This window comes from Nomascus leucogenys, chromosome 3 (assembly GCF_006542625.1).
Source record: "Nomascus leucogenys isolate Asia chromosome 3, Asia_NLE_v1, whole genome shotgun sequence".
NCBI lineage: Eukaryota > Metazoa > Chordata > Mammalia > Primates > Hylobatidae > Nomascus > Nomascus leucogenys.
Window position 1 is genome coordinate 107,732,748 of NC_044383.1, and position 17,579 is coordinate 107,750,326.

The 17,579-nt window shown below is 39.8% G+C and overlaps 1 protein-coding gene across 1 annotated transcript; it reads left to right on the plus strand.

Moving 5' to 3' along the window:
* The first annotated feature begins 3,480 nt into the window (after positions 1-3,480).
* GJA1 (gap junction protein alpha 1) lies at positions 3,481-17,579 on the plus strand. Its single transcript, XM_003255637.3, has 2 exons — positions 3,481-3,736; positions 14,691-17,579. The coding sequence occupies exon 2, from the start codon at positions 14,707-14,709 to the stop codon at positions 15,853-15,855; it is 1,149 nt and encodes a 382-aa protein (XP_003255685.1). The 5' UTR covers positions 3,481-3,736; positions 14,691-14,706; the 3' UTR covers positions 15,856-17,579.

Consider the following 17,579-nt stretch of genomic DNA (forward strand, 5'->3'; position numbering starts at 1 on the left):
CAGGCTGGTCTCGAATGCCTGACCTCAGGTGATCTGCCCACCTTGGCCACCCAAAGTGCTGGGATTACAAGCATGAGCCACTGTGCCCTGCCATAACAATTTTAAAGTGAACTCCACAGCTCCTGTTTTAAATTGTCAGTCATCTGTCTTTATCGAGATATTTCAGTTCTTCATACCAAAAATATTTCAAACAAATCTTTGTATCTCTTTCAGTAGGTCCGTCCCTCCCCGAGCTTCCTTTTTTTGTGTTAGTAATATTTTCCCAATCAAAACTCCAAAACTCGGTTTCCAAAGCCTCCTCTCCCTTGTCTTCCCATTCATCCGTCATCAAGTTCTGGTAATTCTACCTTCCTTTCCTTTCTTTCTGCTAGTATTGCCTTTCAAGTTCCTATAGCTTACTGCTCTCCCATTACAATACTCTTCTTACAAGTCTAATCTGGGGCCACCAATTATTTTTGAATGTTTATGCTACTCAGTGAGGTGAAAGTAATCCATCAGAGTTTATGTGGGATAGGCATTTAAAGGCCTTAAAAATCACTCCATTCATTTCTTAAAATTTCAGAAATTCCTATTTTGAAACAAAGGTAAAAATCCAGAAAAGGAGTTGGTTCTCAAATTAAGAAATACATCTCACAATTATGAAAAATAACTTACCCTCCATTATGCCAACAATGTGCATTTTTCAAAATATATAGCTACATGGATAAAACAGAATCAAAGGCCTGGCAGGTGAATTGGCCTAAAGAAGCCCTGTAGAAGACAGAAACTGTAAATAACTGTTTGTAGTTCTCCAAAGAGCAGTGTTGCCTGACCAGCTAATCAGGCTGCATCCATTTCTTCTACATAGACAAAGTCTGGCAATCAGAGAAGACACAGTTCTAGGAAGTCAGTGTTTATATTAAAGAAATGGCATTGACATTTCTGAGAATATGAGAAAAACACATTTTAAAAAAAACTATTCCACAATTTTTGCAAAACATTCCAATGGAGACAAGCTTCTAAGGTCAGATAAGTGAGATACTTTTGAACAATTTTATTATTAATAAAAATATAACTCACCAACACTGCTAGAGTATGAGTTATAATAGAAGTTGCTACCTGTCATTTAGAGACCCCGCTAGTTGTCCATGAGAGAAAACTGTGGGGCCTTTTGCAAAACCTAGTTTCCCCTGCACATTATTACTCAAAGCACTGCATTTCAGTGCCATTATCCCAAAAGAAGAGAAGGTTCCTCAGAATGTCTTATCAATGATATTTTCATGAAATCATGTTGAGATCTTGTATCAATGATCATGGAAAAATGATTTTAGAAAGAAAAGACATAGTACGTTCATGTATTAAGAGAAGTAATTAATTTCTGGCTCATGCTGAGTAATCCCTTTGGCTCAGAAAATAGTTCAAGTGATATCCATGAATAATTTAACTTGTTATAAGGAAGTTCTTTAGCTCTATTTCCAATTGGTCACATAGGTAATAGATTAAAAAGAAAAGAATAATTTAAAAAATACTTAAACATCAATATTCATCTATAGACCTAACAAAACATAACAGAAATAAACACATTTTTTTTTTGCTTTAAAAACCCTATTATAAAACAGTGACAACTTTTCTTTCATGTAACTTATTCTGAATTAGCATCATGGTAATGTTTTTTATAATCGTACCTGATAAATAATTTTACAAAAATAAATTGCTATGTAAATTAAATGAAGCATGCTTTTTTATAAAGAAGAAATGTATTTTCTTACGATAAAAAGAATAAATCATTTTCGTGAATGTGTTCTAAGTCCAATGAAATAATTTTTAGTTAAGACAAAACAATAGATTTATTTAAAGAACAATATAAATACAAGATCAAAACAACATTTATAGGTTGCTGAACCTGAAGACTCGAAAGTCAGGTTACGATTTCTACTTTTAGAAGATTGTTTTTACCCTTTCTTAATTTAAAGAAAAATATACTGTTGGAAATAGGATAGCCAACAAGTAAAAGCAAAATTGTTCCTTAAAATTGCAACATTTGGGCAGGGCGCGGTGGCTCACGCCTGTAATCCCAGCACTTTGGGAGGCCGAGGTCTGTAATCCCAGCTACCCCGGAGGCTGAGGCAGGAGAATCGAATCGCTTGAAGCTGGAGGGCGGAGGTTGCGGTGAGAAGAGATTGCGCCATTGTACTCTAGCTTGGGCAACAAGAGCGAAACTCTGTCTCAGAAAAACATTAATAAATAAAAAAATAAAAACAACCTGCAACATTTCAAAAGATGTTGTATTAGTCATTTCAGTGAAAGTTTAATTAGGGAATGGCGTCTACCAGAATATATTTGGCATCCTTCTTTTTTCTGGTATTTGCATGAGTGAGAAAAGTGTTAGGAATAGGAAGGCCAGATGAGTTTGCTTTGCCTCCAGAGAATACTGGCCAAGAAATTTCCTGTCCAACCTCAGGAGCATCACTGAAGCCTGTTTATCAGGAATTGTCCTACCACAACACTGTGCTATGGCATTTGGGAAGCCCTCAAAGGAGCTGCCTGCTCTAAGAATGAGGCCACATGATTCAGGCCATTATAAACCCTAATGCAGAGCTCTGAAGAGGGAGAGCATTGGAAGGGGATAGGGAAGCACATAAAGATGACATGCTCAGCTCTACTGTCATTGGGCAGAAAACTCTCTAGTGGGCTTGAGAGGGGGAACTGATTTTAAGGAGGGCTGAATAGTTTGGGAACCTACTTAATGCAACCACAGTCTGTATTTTTAAAATCCTCACTTTTCACTACAGATTTGGGTTTTAGTGTCCTGGCATAAATAGGGCTGAAATATAAATTCTTAGTTTTCTGGAGATACGGTAGAGGTCAGATATCAAGATTTCATAGGCAAACAAAACATGCTATATATGTAAAAATATATATATACACACACAGCCTTTTGCTAAACTGAAAGAAAGTAAAAGTTCAAAGCAGTCAAGGGGTTGAAAGATGGGTTGGGTATGGACTTTTCTTCATATATATCAATTTTCGAAATGTCTCTCTCCCATCTCCACCATTCCCTTTGTTAATTGTCCTTACTTACATTTAAAGGAAGGGAATTAGATCATCAAACAGGTCACTCGACCTACCTCTAACTTTACACACCTTGGTCAATGTGAAACAAACTTGAACTGGTTATATGCTTCCCCACCATTTTTATTTATTGTAAGCTACTTTAAAAATTTTAGACAATGTTATAATAAAAATATACACTTTTTTCCCCATTATCCCTGGTCTTCTGGTGAAGCAAGCACTATAATCAATGATTCTTATGGGTGAGGAGCATCTCCAAGTAGAGGCATTCATGTCCCTAATGCTATTTTATTTTTCCTCATCAGCCAATTTAAACTACAACTTTATCCTGATCCCGCTCCTGCTCTTTGCCTCTTCTCCCCCCAGCCCTTCCACATTCACCAGCCTCCTCCCCACCTCCTCCCAGCCTTTCCCTTTGCCCTCCCCTTTCTTCTAGCCCCTCCTCCCAGTTGAGTCAGTGGCTTGAAACTTTTAAAAGCTCTGTGCTCCAAGTTACAAAAAAGCTTTTACGAGGTATCAGCACTTTTCTTTCATTAGGGGGAAGGCGTGAGGAAAGTACCAAACAGCAGCGGAGTTTTAAACTTTAAATAGACAGGTCTGAGTGCCTGAACTTGCCTTTTCATTTTACTTCATCCTCCAAGGAGTTCAATCACTTGGCGTGACTTCACTTCTTTTAAGCAAAAGAGTAAGTTTTTCAAAAATGAGAACACGTTACCTATTAGTTTCTTTTTCTACAAGTAAAACTTTTCTAAAGTTTTAAAATGTGTTAAATGTAATTTTGAATTATGATACTGTAAATGGATTGATGGATTTGAAAGTGTTTCTATAGTTTTAAAGTTAAAATTTATTGTACCAAATATATATTTTGACTGTTAAAAAAGTTTCTATTAACATTGCAACAGGTAACAAGGTTCAAACCATTCCGATTAGAGTAAAGGATTAGTTTACTGGATGTTTGGTTTTTCATTTTAGAGTATCATTTTATTTATTTATTTATTTTTGTAATCAGTAAGAGTCTAGGTGCTATCATTTGTTGGGTGGAGGTGGGGGCGGTTAGGCGCCTGGGTTGGGGGATTTGACTGGCTACATCGCAAAAATCAAAGTGCAAATTTGCTTAGCGTGCTTCCTATAGTATTCTACACTTCATAGAATAAAGTGCTTTTTTCATATGGAAATCTTGATTGATGTTCTATAGCTTTGCAAAGCCAACTTCTTTTGTGACAAAGTGCTTTGTTAAAACATCGTGGTTACTTGACTTCCACGTGGTTCCCTCCTAGAATTTTCCCCATTAAACAAAAAGGTATAAAATTCAAGAGTATTAATATTATGCTTTAAAAATCAACAGTAAATTGTTACTTTGTGTTAGCAACTGCTATGGAAAGATTTGAGACCCTCAGGAAAGACAGCTTTTACTCGACCACGTTGGCAGTTTAGAAGATGAAATCTCTTGAATGGGTGGTGGTTAGTTACAGAGCATTAGAGATCAGACGTTTAAAAAACAGTGTATGCTAGGGTGCTTTTCCCAAAACCGTCTCCTAAAACGGGAGCTCCTAGAAAGAGCAGGAAAAAAAACTTTCTTAAACAGCGCTTTGCGAGCTCTCCCCGCCAACACCCGCCGCCCCGCACCTTCCCTCTGCTCGAACCTGTAACAGAATTCAGAACTCTGGGGCAGTTCTTTGGAGTTGGAGCTCCTAGGGCAAAGATAACGCTAATGCGTTGCTTAAAAGGGTTCAATTTTTAAAATACTTGTACTGGTAACACCCATTTTGTTCATCAGAAATGCAGCCATGCATTTTTGTGCCCGGTAAAGATTTTCTGTTCTGTGTAAATCTACAGACTAAAATAATTAGTTTAGATTCTTGACGTGACCCTGCAGTGGAAGTATTTGCACCAGTGAATGCTGAAAAGCAAATAAAAATGAAAGCTTTGCGGAGGCCGTGGGCCGGACGGGCGCGGGGCGCCTCCTGCCATCTTAGCGTCTGCCGGGCTCCTTCCCGCGCCTTCGCTGCCCGAACCAGCGCGGTTTTGGGACATTTGCCCCAAATCCTTACAGGTCAAATCGAGCTCAGGTCCGAGTTAGTCACTGCAAAGGAACCTGGGGTGCGGGGTGGGAGGGATAGGAGAAGAGATGGGCTGGGTGCCAAATGGTAGAAGAACAAATGGTTGATTTAATTAAAGTTGTCAATCTAATTTCCCATCCCTCTCATACCAGCCTTTTTTTTTCTCTTAAATTTGCTGAATCCCACTATCTCCGCGTTGCTGGGAAAACCTGAATGCCTTGGGAATTGTGCTTAAATTGCACTTGCAACTCCCCTGGAAGTTCCTGAAACTTCCCGAGAATGAGGCGGGGCGGCTCAAGGGGAAAGGGCAGGGAGGAGAGACCCTCGGGAAGCTGATGACGCGTCCGGGGCAAGTCAGCCTGTTTCGGAGAAGCGCGCCTCGCGGTCGGAGCAGCGCTGCGCCCACCCTGCCCCTTTAGTGACCCAGCCAGCCTTTGCTGGGGGTTTCTGATAACGCTCATCGATAAGCTCTCCTTGCTCCCAAAAGGCGTGCTTCTCTTTCTCTCCAGGTACAAAGTAGGGGTGGGAAGGGGAGAGCTACACAATGTTGTAAAAAGAAGCGTGGCTTTATTTGGAAGTCGGTTGAATTTCTTTTGCTTCCCCGACCCAGTTAGTAACGACAAGAAAGATACTGAATATCGCCCTCCGAAAGTCGGGCGCATTTGAACTCGGTGAAAAGTGTCCCTGTGAGGAAGCCTAATGTTTACTTTTGTGCAAGGATAACTGGAAATTAAAGCGTCTAGTAATGCAGAGATTTCATTAAGCGAGCCCGCCTCCCCCCGCCCCTCCGCCTCCCCCCGCCCCTTCCCCTCCCCGCGCCAGGAATGAAATAAGCCAGTTAGACAGAAAACACTTTTGGGAGAAGACTAATTACTTCTGGGTAGGCCGAATTGACTGGAAATTATACCAAGCAGAGGCAGTACATTCCATTCCGTCCTGGCGATGTTGATTCTATATTATTAGAACATGTTCCCCCAGTGTGGGGGTGCTTTGTACTTCCCAAGTCAGGGTAGACTGGTTACCTGTCCTCTGCTGGGAAAATGCAGTGGTAGTGCTTTGCTCCTACTTTCTTGACTGTTTAAACATGTTCCACATTTTTCTAATGCCTTCTGAGGGTTCTCAACCCAGCCACTGAGTTCCTCACCCTTGGCGGCTGTGGTACCAACAATGCTCTCACCCTCCTTGGGAAACATGGTTGCAAAGATGCTCCGCAGGAGGCAGATAAAAGGCTGTGCTTTCAGATACTGAAGGTTGCTTTGTTACTTAGATGTTTCCGATTCCTGCATAGAGAAGGAGGGAAAACACGGTGCATTCTTTCTTTTCTTTTCTCTACATCCAGGGGTGTAGCTTGGTTTGAGCCTTTATATATGATACCCGCAGGGAAGGAAATGATAGGACAGTCACCAGTGATTAATACCTTCCACTCCGCCTTTCCTGTTGTTCTGACTTATCTTCAGGATTCTCAGTTATTTGAAGAGATGTGTGGGAGCTTATCCGCACACACCAGTTCAGCTCTGGAGAGAAAAAGTAATTATCTAGTGTTTATTATTAGTGTAATCTGTATGGATAATGCAAGTTTTAAAAAATCCCCAGAGCATCTCTTCCATGGGAGATTAATATATATTTTTTTAAATTCTTAGCATAATTGCCTAAATTCTCCATCTAAAGTAACCTTTTAACTATGTATGTACAGATTGTCTTTTACCTGTTTTCAAATTGTGGTTAGCTCTTTTTTTTAAATATAGCAGTGGCTTATACAATTTCATAAATTTCACATTCCAATTTCCCTATGCTTTTAAAATAATATTTTAAGAAAAATATATGTTTATCGTCAGCTGGGCATGATGGCTCATGCCTGTAATCCTAGCTCTTGAGAGGCTGAGGTGGGAGGATCGCTTGAGGCCAGTTTAAAACCAGCCTGAGCAACATAGCAAGACCCCACCTCTATAAAAAATTTTTTTAAAAAGAAAATGTATGTTTGAGAATCATTTCTTAGTTACTGTTTTGCTAAAGAAAAGATGAAAAATTTAAAAACAAATGGGCTATATCTAAAGGTCGTCTAAAGAGTAAGAACCAAACTTTACTGAGCTGTTACTAAGAGCTTCACATGCATGAGTTATTTATTAAATTCTCATTGAAATAAATAGACTGTCTTAATCAATACACTTGTGAGGGCCCTAAGGGTGTCTTTATATGATTATAAAACAACAAGGCTATTCATTAAAAATAGTCAATTTGGAGGTGGAATTAAGAGTAGGGGCAGAGGAAACGCCAAGAACTGATAGAAATATATTAAGTTACATCACAATTGAAGAACATGGCTTTTAGCCTCAGCTTCTGACTTAGGGTTTTCTCTCTGGTAGCCCTAAACTGATCTTGAGAAACTCGTTTTGTGGGAGAATTGAGTAGTAGCTGTTGAACTAGGGAGAGGATTGTCTTTTATGGGATGCACCATCCTCTCTTTGGATGGAGTTCCTCACACCTCAATCCCCATCTCATCTCGTTAAGTGGATGCTAATTAAGTTCAGTGATGAGGAGGGGTAAGAGCTGGGGAAGGAAGGCTTGTTGGCGTTTTTTTTGTTGTCCTCCCCTCTGCCCCCAAAATAAGCAGTTCACAACCTCAAATACCTACACAAATGTGCAATTCTTTATAAATAGATTATTACATACAGTAAGTTTGATACACTACAGTTAGGCCATCTAGGTATAAATAAGGTAAGGAAGTAAAGGTTGGATATTATCTGATGAACTGGGAATCTTTTCCATGGTACTTGATTCTAATCACTTTACTGCCTGCATAGACTCAGAATGTAAAGATGTTATGTTAACCAGGGTTAATATCAACTGCTGCTCTTCCCCTTCAGAACCCTAGCCTTCCCCGATATTTATCATTCTGGAAATAAACACGATTTTAAACAGGCTATTTCTTCTTGTAATAGTGTCCTTGGCTACAATAAAATTGTGTGGTGCAATCGGAGTTAGAACATCGTAGAACTAGGGGACAACCACACAGTTGTGTTTTTTCTTTTTCTTGTTTTGTTTTGTGTTTTAAATCCTAACCTGCAACAGCCTAACAGTGAACTGAATGTACAACCATGATACCTGATGCAGTTCTACAAGAATCCTAACCCTCATTAGAATCTAATTTAACAAATTCAGGAAGCTCTTTGTTAAAAAGCCTTTTTTCTTTTTTTTTTTTTTTTTAAGCCTGTCAAATTTAGCAGTGGGGGTTGTAAAGAGCCGTTTTTCTTAATTTAGCTCTATTGCCTGCTCAGGAATCATTTAAGGCATGTTGTTTCAACAAACAGTTCTCTGTTTCAGCAATTGTCACTTGAAAATTTAACAGTATGAGAATGAGATGATGACAATACTTTTTTACTGTGAAGTTTCCTTTTTAATTAATTAATTTGAAACTTTAGAAATTTGAGATATAACTACAATTAAGAGAATCCCAAAGAGACAGAAAAAACAAAAACTGGTGAGGTTTTTTTTTTTGCACATATCTATTTTTTTTGTGGAAGCCCCATTTAATTCATTTAACATGTAGATATACCCGAATTAATTAATTCTTTTCTTTTCTTTTCTTTTTGAGACGGAGTTTCACTCTGTCACCCAGGCTGGAGTGCAGTGGTGCCATCTCTGCTTACTGCAGCCTCTGCCTCCCGGGTTCAAGCAATTCTCCTGCCTCAGCCTCCAGAGTAGCTGGGATTACAGGCACCCGCCACCATGCCTGGCTACTTTGTTGTTGTTGTTGTTGTTTTCTTTGAGACGGAGTCTCGCTCTGTCGCCCAGGCTGGAGTGCAGTGGCGCGATCTGGGCTCACTGCAAGCTCCACCTCCCAGGTTCACGCCATTCTCCTGCCTCAGCCTCCCGAGTAGCTGGGACTGCAGGCGCCCGCCACCACGCCCGGTTAATTTTTTTGTATTTTTTTTTATTTTTAGTAGAGACGGGGTTTGACCGTGTTAGCCAGAATGGTCTCGATCTCCTGACCTCGTGATCCGCCCGCCTCGGCCTTCCGAAGTGCTGGGACTGCAGGCTTGAGCCACCGCTCCCGGCCTACTTTTTTGTACTTTTAGTAGAGATGGGATTTCACTGTGTTGGCCAGGCTGATCTCAAACTCTTGACCTCAGATGATCCTCCCACCTTGGCCTCCCAAAGTGCTGAGATTACAGGTTTGAGCCACATCTCTTACTCTTTTAAGCAATGGGGATACAGCAGTGAACAAAGCAAACTCCCTCGTATTGTTCACATTCCAGTTGAGGAAGGCAAATAATAAATCCTTCTCATGGAAGGAGGTACATAATAATCAGGCAAATATTTACTATATCAAGTAGAGAGAAAGTCTATTAAAATAATAATTTTTTAAAAACCAGGGCAAAGGGAATAGGAAATGACAGGACTGGGGAAAGGATGTTGCTATTTCATACTTGGTGGTCAGGAAAGTTGGCCGATGAGGTCAGACCTGCAACAAGTGAGGATGTGAGCTGCGTGGATGGAGCAGAGCTCATCAAACCAAGCTGATTGTTGGTTTGTTTTCTCAAGATTGACTGATTACTTGGAGTATAGGTTGGTGAGCAGGGTGACCAGGCTAATGACATGAAACCTAGCAAACTGGTGATGGCTGAGATGAAGCTAAGGGTGGCTGTTGTAAGTGTGGAGGAATAGACAACTGAGTTCACTCAATGACATTTACTGGAGGGGCAGAGGTTATTATAAAAGTGAAAGAAAACATTAGAAGGGTTTGCATTTGAGTTTTTGGGCATGAATATTTTTGGGTGTTAGTACATTAGACACACACATGATTTCCCTTTCCTCCCAAAAAATCCATTAAATGATTTTATCGGGAACTTCCATAGACATTTCCTTATGTAGGTTTAGACTCTGATTTTATTCTTTCAGATATTAAAGACCTTCACCTTCTCTTTTCTTTCAATCATAAAAAGATGCTGGATATCAAATTTTACTTTAGTTTTCAATAATCCTATTTACCTTTATTTATTTAAGTCTCTCCATTCTCATTACATTTATCTCTTCTTGAGAAAAATATTTAAAGTTGATACTAAAATACTTAATTCTAATAACTATTAGTATATTAATGGCATGGAAAGACTTAACTGCAACTTCGGCACCGTGATTTGTTTCTAGCAAAAGACATAGTCAAATGTAATTTAAAATCAAAGCTTTATTTTTAAGAGATTTCATTTGAATTAAAGCGTTTAAGTTCTTCTGCTCTCAGGGAGCTGCAGATGGAGATGTAAGGAGTCACAAGCGGCTGTGGAGCCAAGGCTGTTCTCAATGCTGGGTGCCCAGAGATCTGCTGCGCCTCGTACTCAGCCCCTTGGATTTTTTAGACTGTTCCTTCTGCTTTCCTGACATTTCTCCCACTCCTAAATATTTTGAACAAGAAAGGGCCAGAAATGTCAAGAATAGTAACAAAAACCAAAAAAACCTTACTTCCTAGGCCCCACCTCCAGAAATTCAGATTCATTCAGACTGGTGAAGACCAGGAATGTATGTTTTTAACAAATGCTGCCAAGTGACTGTGATGCAGTTCAGGAAAGGGGCCAGAGGGGCCTTAGGCTGGTCACACTTAGTGCCTGTAGCTTTGGGCATCCATCCAGTCTAGGGGGCCATGAAGAGCAATGGAAATGTAATCTAACATGATGCATAGACGGCAAAAAGTGTGGTCCAGCTGCTAAGACTCTGCTCTTAACAAGAACTTTGCACAACTCCTCTTAGACAGACCTTGGTCTACATATATAAAGCACCAGCTCAGTATCCTAGAGGTGAAGGCATGAATATATGTGATATGTCCAGCTGCGTTGGTCTTCTCATGTATTAAATAAGAAATATACCTCTCTCCCCATGGTGAATAAAAGTGCAGTTTATAGTCTGTAGATCAATGCCAGGGATTCTGTAAACATATAATTATGCCCTTTTATTATAAGAGGATATTAACTTACCATACAAGACTTGGAAAAATGAAGATATTAAACCAGTTTGGGAAGGTACAGCAGGGAGGAACAACCAGTTGCCAAAATTTGATTCATGGCAATGTGAGCAACTACCAAAAAAAAGGGAACAATTTTTGTTACCTCTTTTTGGGCGGCTGTCACATTAAACATTATTTGATGGTATCTATGATAGTGGTGATTGACAGGTAGCTACGTGTTACAGGATACTAGGTGTCCAATTCGATAATTCATATCTTATTAAGATGAAGGAGTATAACTCATTAATGCAAATAACAACTGCATGGGTGCTTAAGGAAGACACAACTTTGCAATTAAGTTGCTAGAGTATTAAAAAAGAACTACTAAAGGGCTGCCTGATGACTTAGTTCACATACTATGGAACTGTGGACTATTTTTGTAGAATCTCAAAATTATATGAAAGTCATGTATCATATGAAATGTTTTTTATAGAATGTAAATAAACTTAGTGATGAATTACTATAAGCATCTACACAATCATATTTTACTTTGAGTAATGATGAAATCCTAGCTAAAATAACTTCTGTTGTGCCTGGTCATATTTCTAGATATGATAGGTTTGTCTTCAGCTCTATCATTGCATGAATGTGATGAGTTTATGCAAACAGTTTATCTTTTTATACTTGATTGTTTTTGTTATTTTTCCCCTAGCAATTGAAATATCTGAGCAAAAGCAGATGACACTGGCAAAATATTGTAATTTTTTACAAACAGAATTAGGGCCAATTTTACACATCATCACATAGAAACTGTCTATTGATATAGCTCCAAAAATTGTTTGTCTGACCCTCATGGACTGTACTTCATTTCCAGTCTAGTATTTTCTGCTAAATTATAGGTTTTTTTTTTCTTTCATATTCTCTCACCATCAAACTGTCCATCACGGCTAAATTACTCCCTCACTTCAAGCTTTTCCTTGGCTATTCAACTGTCTTTGTCAGCCTTTCAAGCCTTTGTTCTTACTTGACTGCTGTTTTAAATTGATGCTGTTTTCATACATCAATTTCACTTTCTAACTTGTCACTTCAGAATCTAAAATGACCCTTCCTAAGTAAAAGGGAAGCTCCCTTTTTTATGACCACTGGGGAGCGTTATTTCTGTGGACTTCACACCCACCTCCCACTCTTACTCAGCATTCTTTGGCACCAGTCCCTGGGCTGTCATCAAAGGTACCCATGATGCCATGGTACCATCTAGCTGGTGCATAGTTTAGCTTTATGCCTCAGCCATCTCTTCTTTGTTCGGTCCAGGAAATCCCAGGTCAGGTGCCCATTTCATTTTTTCTTGTTCTCTATGACCAGGAGACGCAGTCATTAGACAGAAATGTAATGTTGCTTGCTGGGGAAGAAGACTCCCCTGGATTTCATTTACTTTCTACAAGGAGATACAGCTCATAGTTCAACACCAGATGAGAAACTCCTTTATATTCAGATAGTGAACGTATTTCTAAGAAGCCTAAATAATCCTACCTTTAGATAATCTATTCAGAATTCATTACTAAGCTCCTGCAAAGTCTTAGCTTTGTTTGTTTTTAATTATTAAACAATCTTTGACTAATTTGTCCTTTTCTAAACCCTCCAATTACTACTATCTGCTGAAAATTAGCCTATATTCCCTATGCCTGCCACATCATGTTACTCACTTCTTCCCAGCTTTCACCCTGGCTAAGGTTGTATATATCAAAGCGTGGAAGCATTTCTAGCTTTAGCGCAGCCTTACTATACTTCTAAAACCAGTGTGAGGCATTGAAAAGACTTGCCTGGGGATTGTGAGTCTTCTTCTGGCTCTATCTATAGCTAAATATTTCCTATACCCTGAGAACCTCTGAGAACATCAATTTTTATCAGCTAAATGGATAATCGGCAATTAGAAACATAAACTGAACTAGACAACTTTGGGGATTCTTGTTGGTTTCTACTGACTTACATCTTTTTATTGAGACAGAGTCTCTTTTGTCACCCAGGCTGGAGTGCAGTGGCGTGATCTCTGCAAGCTCCACCTCCCGGGTTTAAGCGATTCTCCTGCCTTAGCCTCCCCAGTAGCTGGGACTACAGGCTCCCGCCACCACGCCTGGCTAATTTCTTGTATTTTTTGTAGAGACCGGGGTTTCATCATGTTAGCCAGGATGGTCTGAATCTCCTGACCTCATGATCCGCCCGCCTCCCAAAGTGCTTATAGGCGTGAGTGGATTATAGGCGTGAGCCACCACGCCTGGCCAGATCTTTTTACTCAGTAATGGAGAAGGCATAGACTTTAGATAGCTAGATATTGATAAGAAATTAAATGGGATGTACAGCCTGAGGGTCCAAAGCCCAGTAAGGGAACTTTAAAGTATACAACAATGAAAAGATGAAAACCAATCTTTTCTGGCTGGAGAAAACACCCTGAAGTAGGTTTTGTTTGTTTGTTTTTTAATAAGGCTGTAAGTAGTATTGAGACAAAATGAACTTTTTACTTGAAGTGTGATGTGTATTTAGTCTTTGTTTTTGAAAGTAGGTTACTACATATAATGACACATTGTAGCAAGAGTATATTTCCATATAGCCTACGTTTTCTCTGGACAGAAGGCTGACTTCTGAGCTACATAAGTCACTGCTTAAGAAAAAAATAGTCACCATTGCTTGGGAGGCTAAGGCAGGAGGATTGCTTGAGCCCACCAACATAGTGAAATCCTGTCTCTAAAAAAAGAAACAGAAAAGTGTTAATGACAATAATATAGGATATGCACAAATTACACTTGATATACCATTGAAAAATCTTCCAGAGGCCGGGCGTGGTGGCTCACACCTGTAATCCCAGCACTTTGGGAGGCTGAGGTAGGTGGATCACCTGAGGTCAGGAGTTCGAGACCAGCCTGACCAACATGGAGAAACCCCATCTCTACTAAAAATACAAAATTAGCCAGGCATGATGGCACATGCCTGTAATCCCAGCTACTCGGGAGGCTGAGGCAGGAGAATCGCTGGAACCTAAGAGGCGGAAGTTGCGGTGAGCTGGGATCGTGCCATTGCACTCCAGCCTGGGCAACAAGAGCGAAACTCCATCTTAAAAAAAAAAAATCTTTCAGAGTGAAATTAGTAATAAAATGATATATAATAGCATTAAAGTTTTGGAAAGAACGTTATGGATGTGTGTTCATAGGTGTTCTTACCTGGATTCTTGATACCTGTGCTTTGAATAACACACATCAGGATTTTGCTTAGCAAACACAGACCTACCAGGCAAAAACTGTCCTCATTTATCAGACAAATAAAAGGAGCAGAGGCTTAGCACAGGTGGCCTCTCAAGTCACATGGCAAGGCAGTGGTTGAGCAAGCAATACACCTTCCCAGGTTAAAGATTGCAACTCATCATCTGTTGCTTCTAAGACTTACTTTATCTCAACAAACAAAACAAAACACTTGTTAGATCTTTTCTTCTTTGGCGAAAATGGGACAGGAAGAGTTTGCACTTGGTTTTTTGTGAAAGAATGTTAGAAATATATGAAACCGTTGGTAGTATTTTGACTATGAGCTGAAAGGTTACTAAATGTTAAACTACTAATTTGCAATCTCTGATCCTTGAATTGTCTCTTTGTTTCTTTCAGGTGGTGCCCAGGCAACATGGGTGACTGGAGCGCCTTAGGCAAACTCCTTGACAAGGTTCAAGCCTACTCAACTGCTGGAGGGAAGGTGTGGCTGTCAGTACTTTTCATTTTCCGAATCCTGCTGCTGGGGACAGCGGTTGAGTCAGCCTGGGGAGATGAGCAGTCTGCCTTTCGTTGTAACACTCAGCAACCTGGTTGTGAAAACGTCTGCTACGACAAGTCTTTCCCAATCTCTCATGTGCGCTTCTGGGTCCTGCAGATCATATTTGTGTCTGTACCCACACTCTTGTACCTGGCTCATGTGTTCTATGTGATGCGAAAGGAAGAGAAACTGAACAAGAAAGAGGAGGAACTCAAGGTTGCCCAAACTGATGGTGCCAATGTGGACATGCACTTGAAGCAGATTGAGATAAAGAAGTTCAAGTATGGTATTGAAGAGCATGGTAAGGTGAAAATGCGAGGGGGGTTGCTGCGAACCTACATCATCAGTATCCTCTTCAAGTCTATCTTTGAAGTGGCCTTCTTGCTGATCCAGTGGTACATCTATGGATTCAGCTTGAGTGCTGTTTACACTTGCAAAAGAGATCCCTGCCCACATCAGGTGGACTGTTTCCTCTCTCGCCCCACGGAGAAAACCATCTTCATCATCTTCATGCTGGTGGTGTCCTTGGTGTCCCTGGCCTTGAATATCATTGAACTCTTCTATGTTTTCTTTAAGGGCGTTAAGGATCGGGTTAAGGGAAAGAGCGACCCTTACCATGCGCCCAGTGGCCCGCTGAGCCCCGCCAAAGACTGTGGGTCTCAAAAATATGCTTATTTCAATGGCTGCTCCTCACCAACCGCTCCCCTCTCGCCTATGTCTCCTCCTGGGTACAAGCTGGTTACTGGCGACAGAAACAATTCTTCTTGCCGCAATTACAACAAGCAAGCAAGTGAGCAAAACTGGGCTAATTACAGCGCAGAACAAAATCGAATGGGGCAGGCGGGAAGCACCATCTCTAACTCCCATGCACAGCCTTTTGATTTCCCCGATGATAACCAGAATTCTAAAAAACTAGCTGCTGGACATGAACTACAGCCACTAGCCATTGTGGACCAGCGACCTTCAAGTAGAGCCAGCAGTCGTGCCAGCAGCAGACCTCGGCCTGATGACCTGGAGATCTAGATACAGGCTTGAAAGCATCAAGATTCCACTCAATTGTGGAGAAGAAAAAAGGTGCTGTAGAAAGTGCACCAGGTGTTAATTTTGATCCGGTGGAGGTGGTACTCAACAGCCTTATTCATGAGGCTTAGAAAACACAAAGACATTAGAATACCTAGGTTCACTGGGGGTGTATGGGGTAGATGGGTGGAGAGGGAGGGGATAAGAGAGGTGCATGTTGGTATTTAAAGTAGTGGATTCAAAGAACTTAGATTATAAATAAGAGTTCCATTAGGTGATACATAGATAAGGGCTTTTTCTCCCCGCAAACACCCGTAAGAATGGTTCTGTGTATGTGAATGAGTGGGTGGTAATTGTGGCTAAATATTTTTGTTTTACCAAGAAACTGAAATAATTCTGGCCAGGAATAAATACTTCCTGAACATCTTAGGTCTTCTCAACAAGAAAAAGACAGAGGATTGTCCTTAAGTCCCTGCTAAAACATTCCATTGTTAAAATTTGCACTTTGAAGGTAAGCTTTCTAGGCCTGACCCTCCAGGTGTCAATGGACTTGTGCTACTATATTTTTTTATTCTTGGTATCAGTTTAAAATTCAGACAAGGCCCACAGAATAAGATTTTCCATGCGTTTGCAAATACGTATATTCTTTTTCCATCCACTTGCACCATATCATTACCATCACTTTTTCATCATTCCTCAGCTACCACTCACATTCATTTAATGGTTTCTGTAACATTTTTAAGACAGTTGGGATGTCACTTAACTTTTTCTTTTTTTGAGCTAGAGTCAGGGAATCAAGCCATGCTTAATATTTAACAATCACTTGTATGTGTGTGGAAGAGTTTGTTTTGTTTGTCATGTATTGGTACAAGCAGATACAGTATAAACTCACAAACACGGATTTGAAAATAATGCACATACGGTGTTCAAATTTGAACCTTTCTCATGGATTTTTGTGGTGTGGGCCAATATGGTGTTTACATTATATAATTCCTGCTGTGGCAAGTAAAGCACACTTTTTTTTTCTCCTAAAATGTTTTTCCCCGTGTATCCTATTATGGATACTGGTTTTGTTAATTATGATTCTTTATTTTCTCTCCTTTTTTTAGGATATAGCAGTAATGCTATTACTGAAATGAATTTCCTTTTTCTGAAATGTAATCATTGATGCTTGAATGATAGAATTTTAGTACTGTAAACAGGCTTTAGTCATTAATGTGAGAGACTTAGAAAAAATGCTTAGAGTGGACTATTAAATGTGCCTAAATGAATTTTGCAGTAACTGGTATTCTTGGGTTTGCCTACTTAATACACAGTAATTCAAGAACTTGTATTATGAGTTTAACAGTCTTTTGGAGTGACCAGCAACTTTGATGTTTGCACTAAGATTTTATTTGGAATGCAAGAGAGGTTGAAAGAGGATTCAGTAGTACACATATAACTAATTTATTTGAACTATATGCTGAAGACATCTACCAGTTTCTCCAAATGCCTTTTTTAAAACTCATCACAGAAGATTGGTGAAAATGCTGAGTATGACACTTTTCTTCTTGCATGTCAGCTACATAAACAGTTTTGTACAATGAAAATTACTAATTTGTTTGACATTCCATGTTAAACTACGGTCATGTTCAGCTTCATTGCATGTAATGTAGACCTAGTCCATCAGATCATGTGTTCTGGAGAGTGTTCTTTATTCAATAAAGTTTTAATTTAGTATAAACATA

Excerpts from the sequence above, each read along its gene's own strand:
- GJA1 (XM_003255637.3), top strand. The coding sequence starts at position 14,707 with ATGGGTGACTGGAGCGCCTTAGGCAAACTCCTTGACAAGGTTCAAGCC.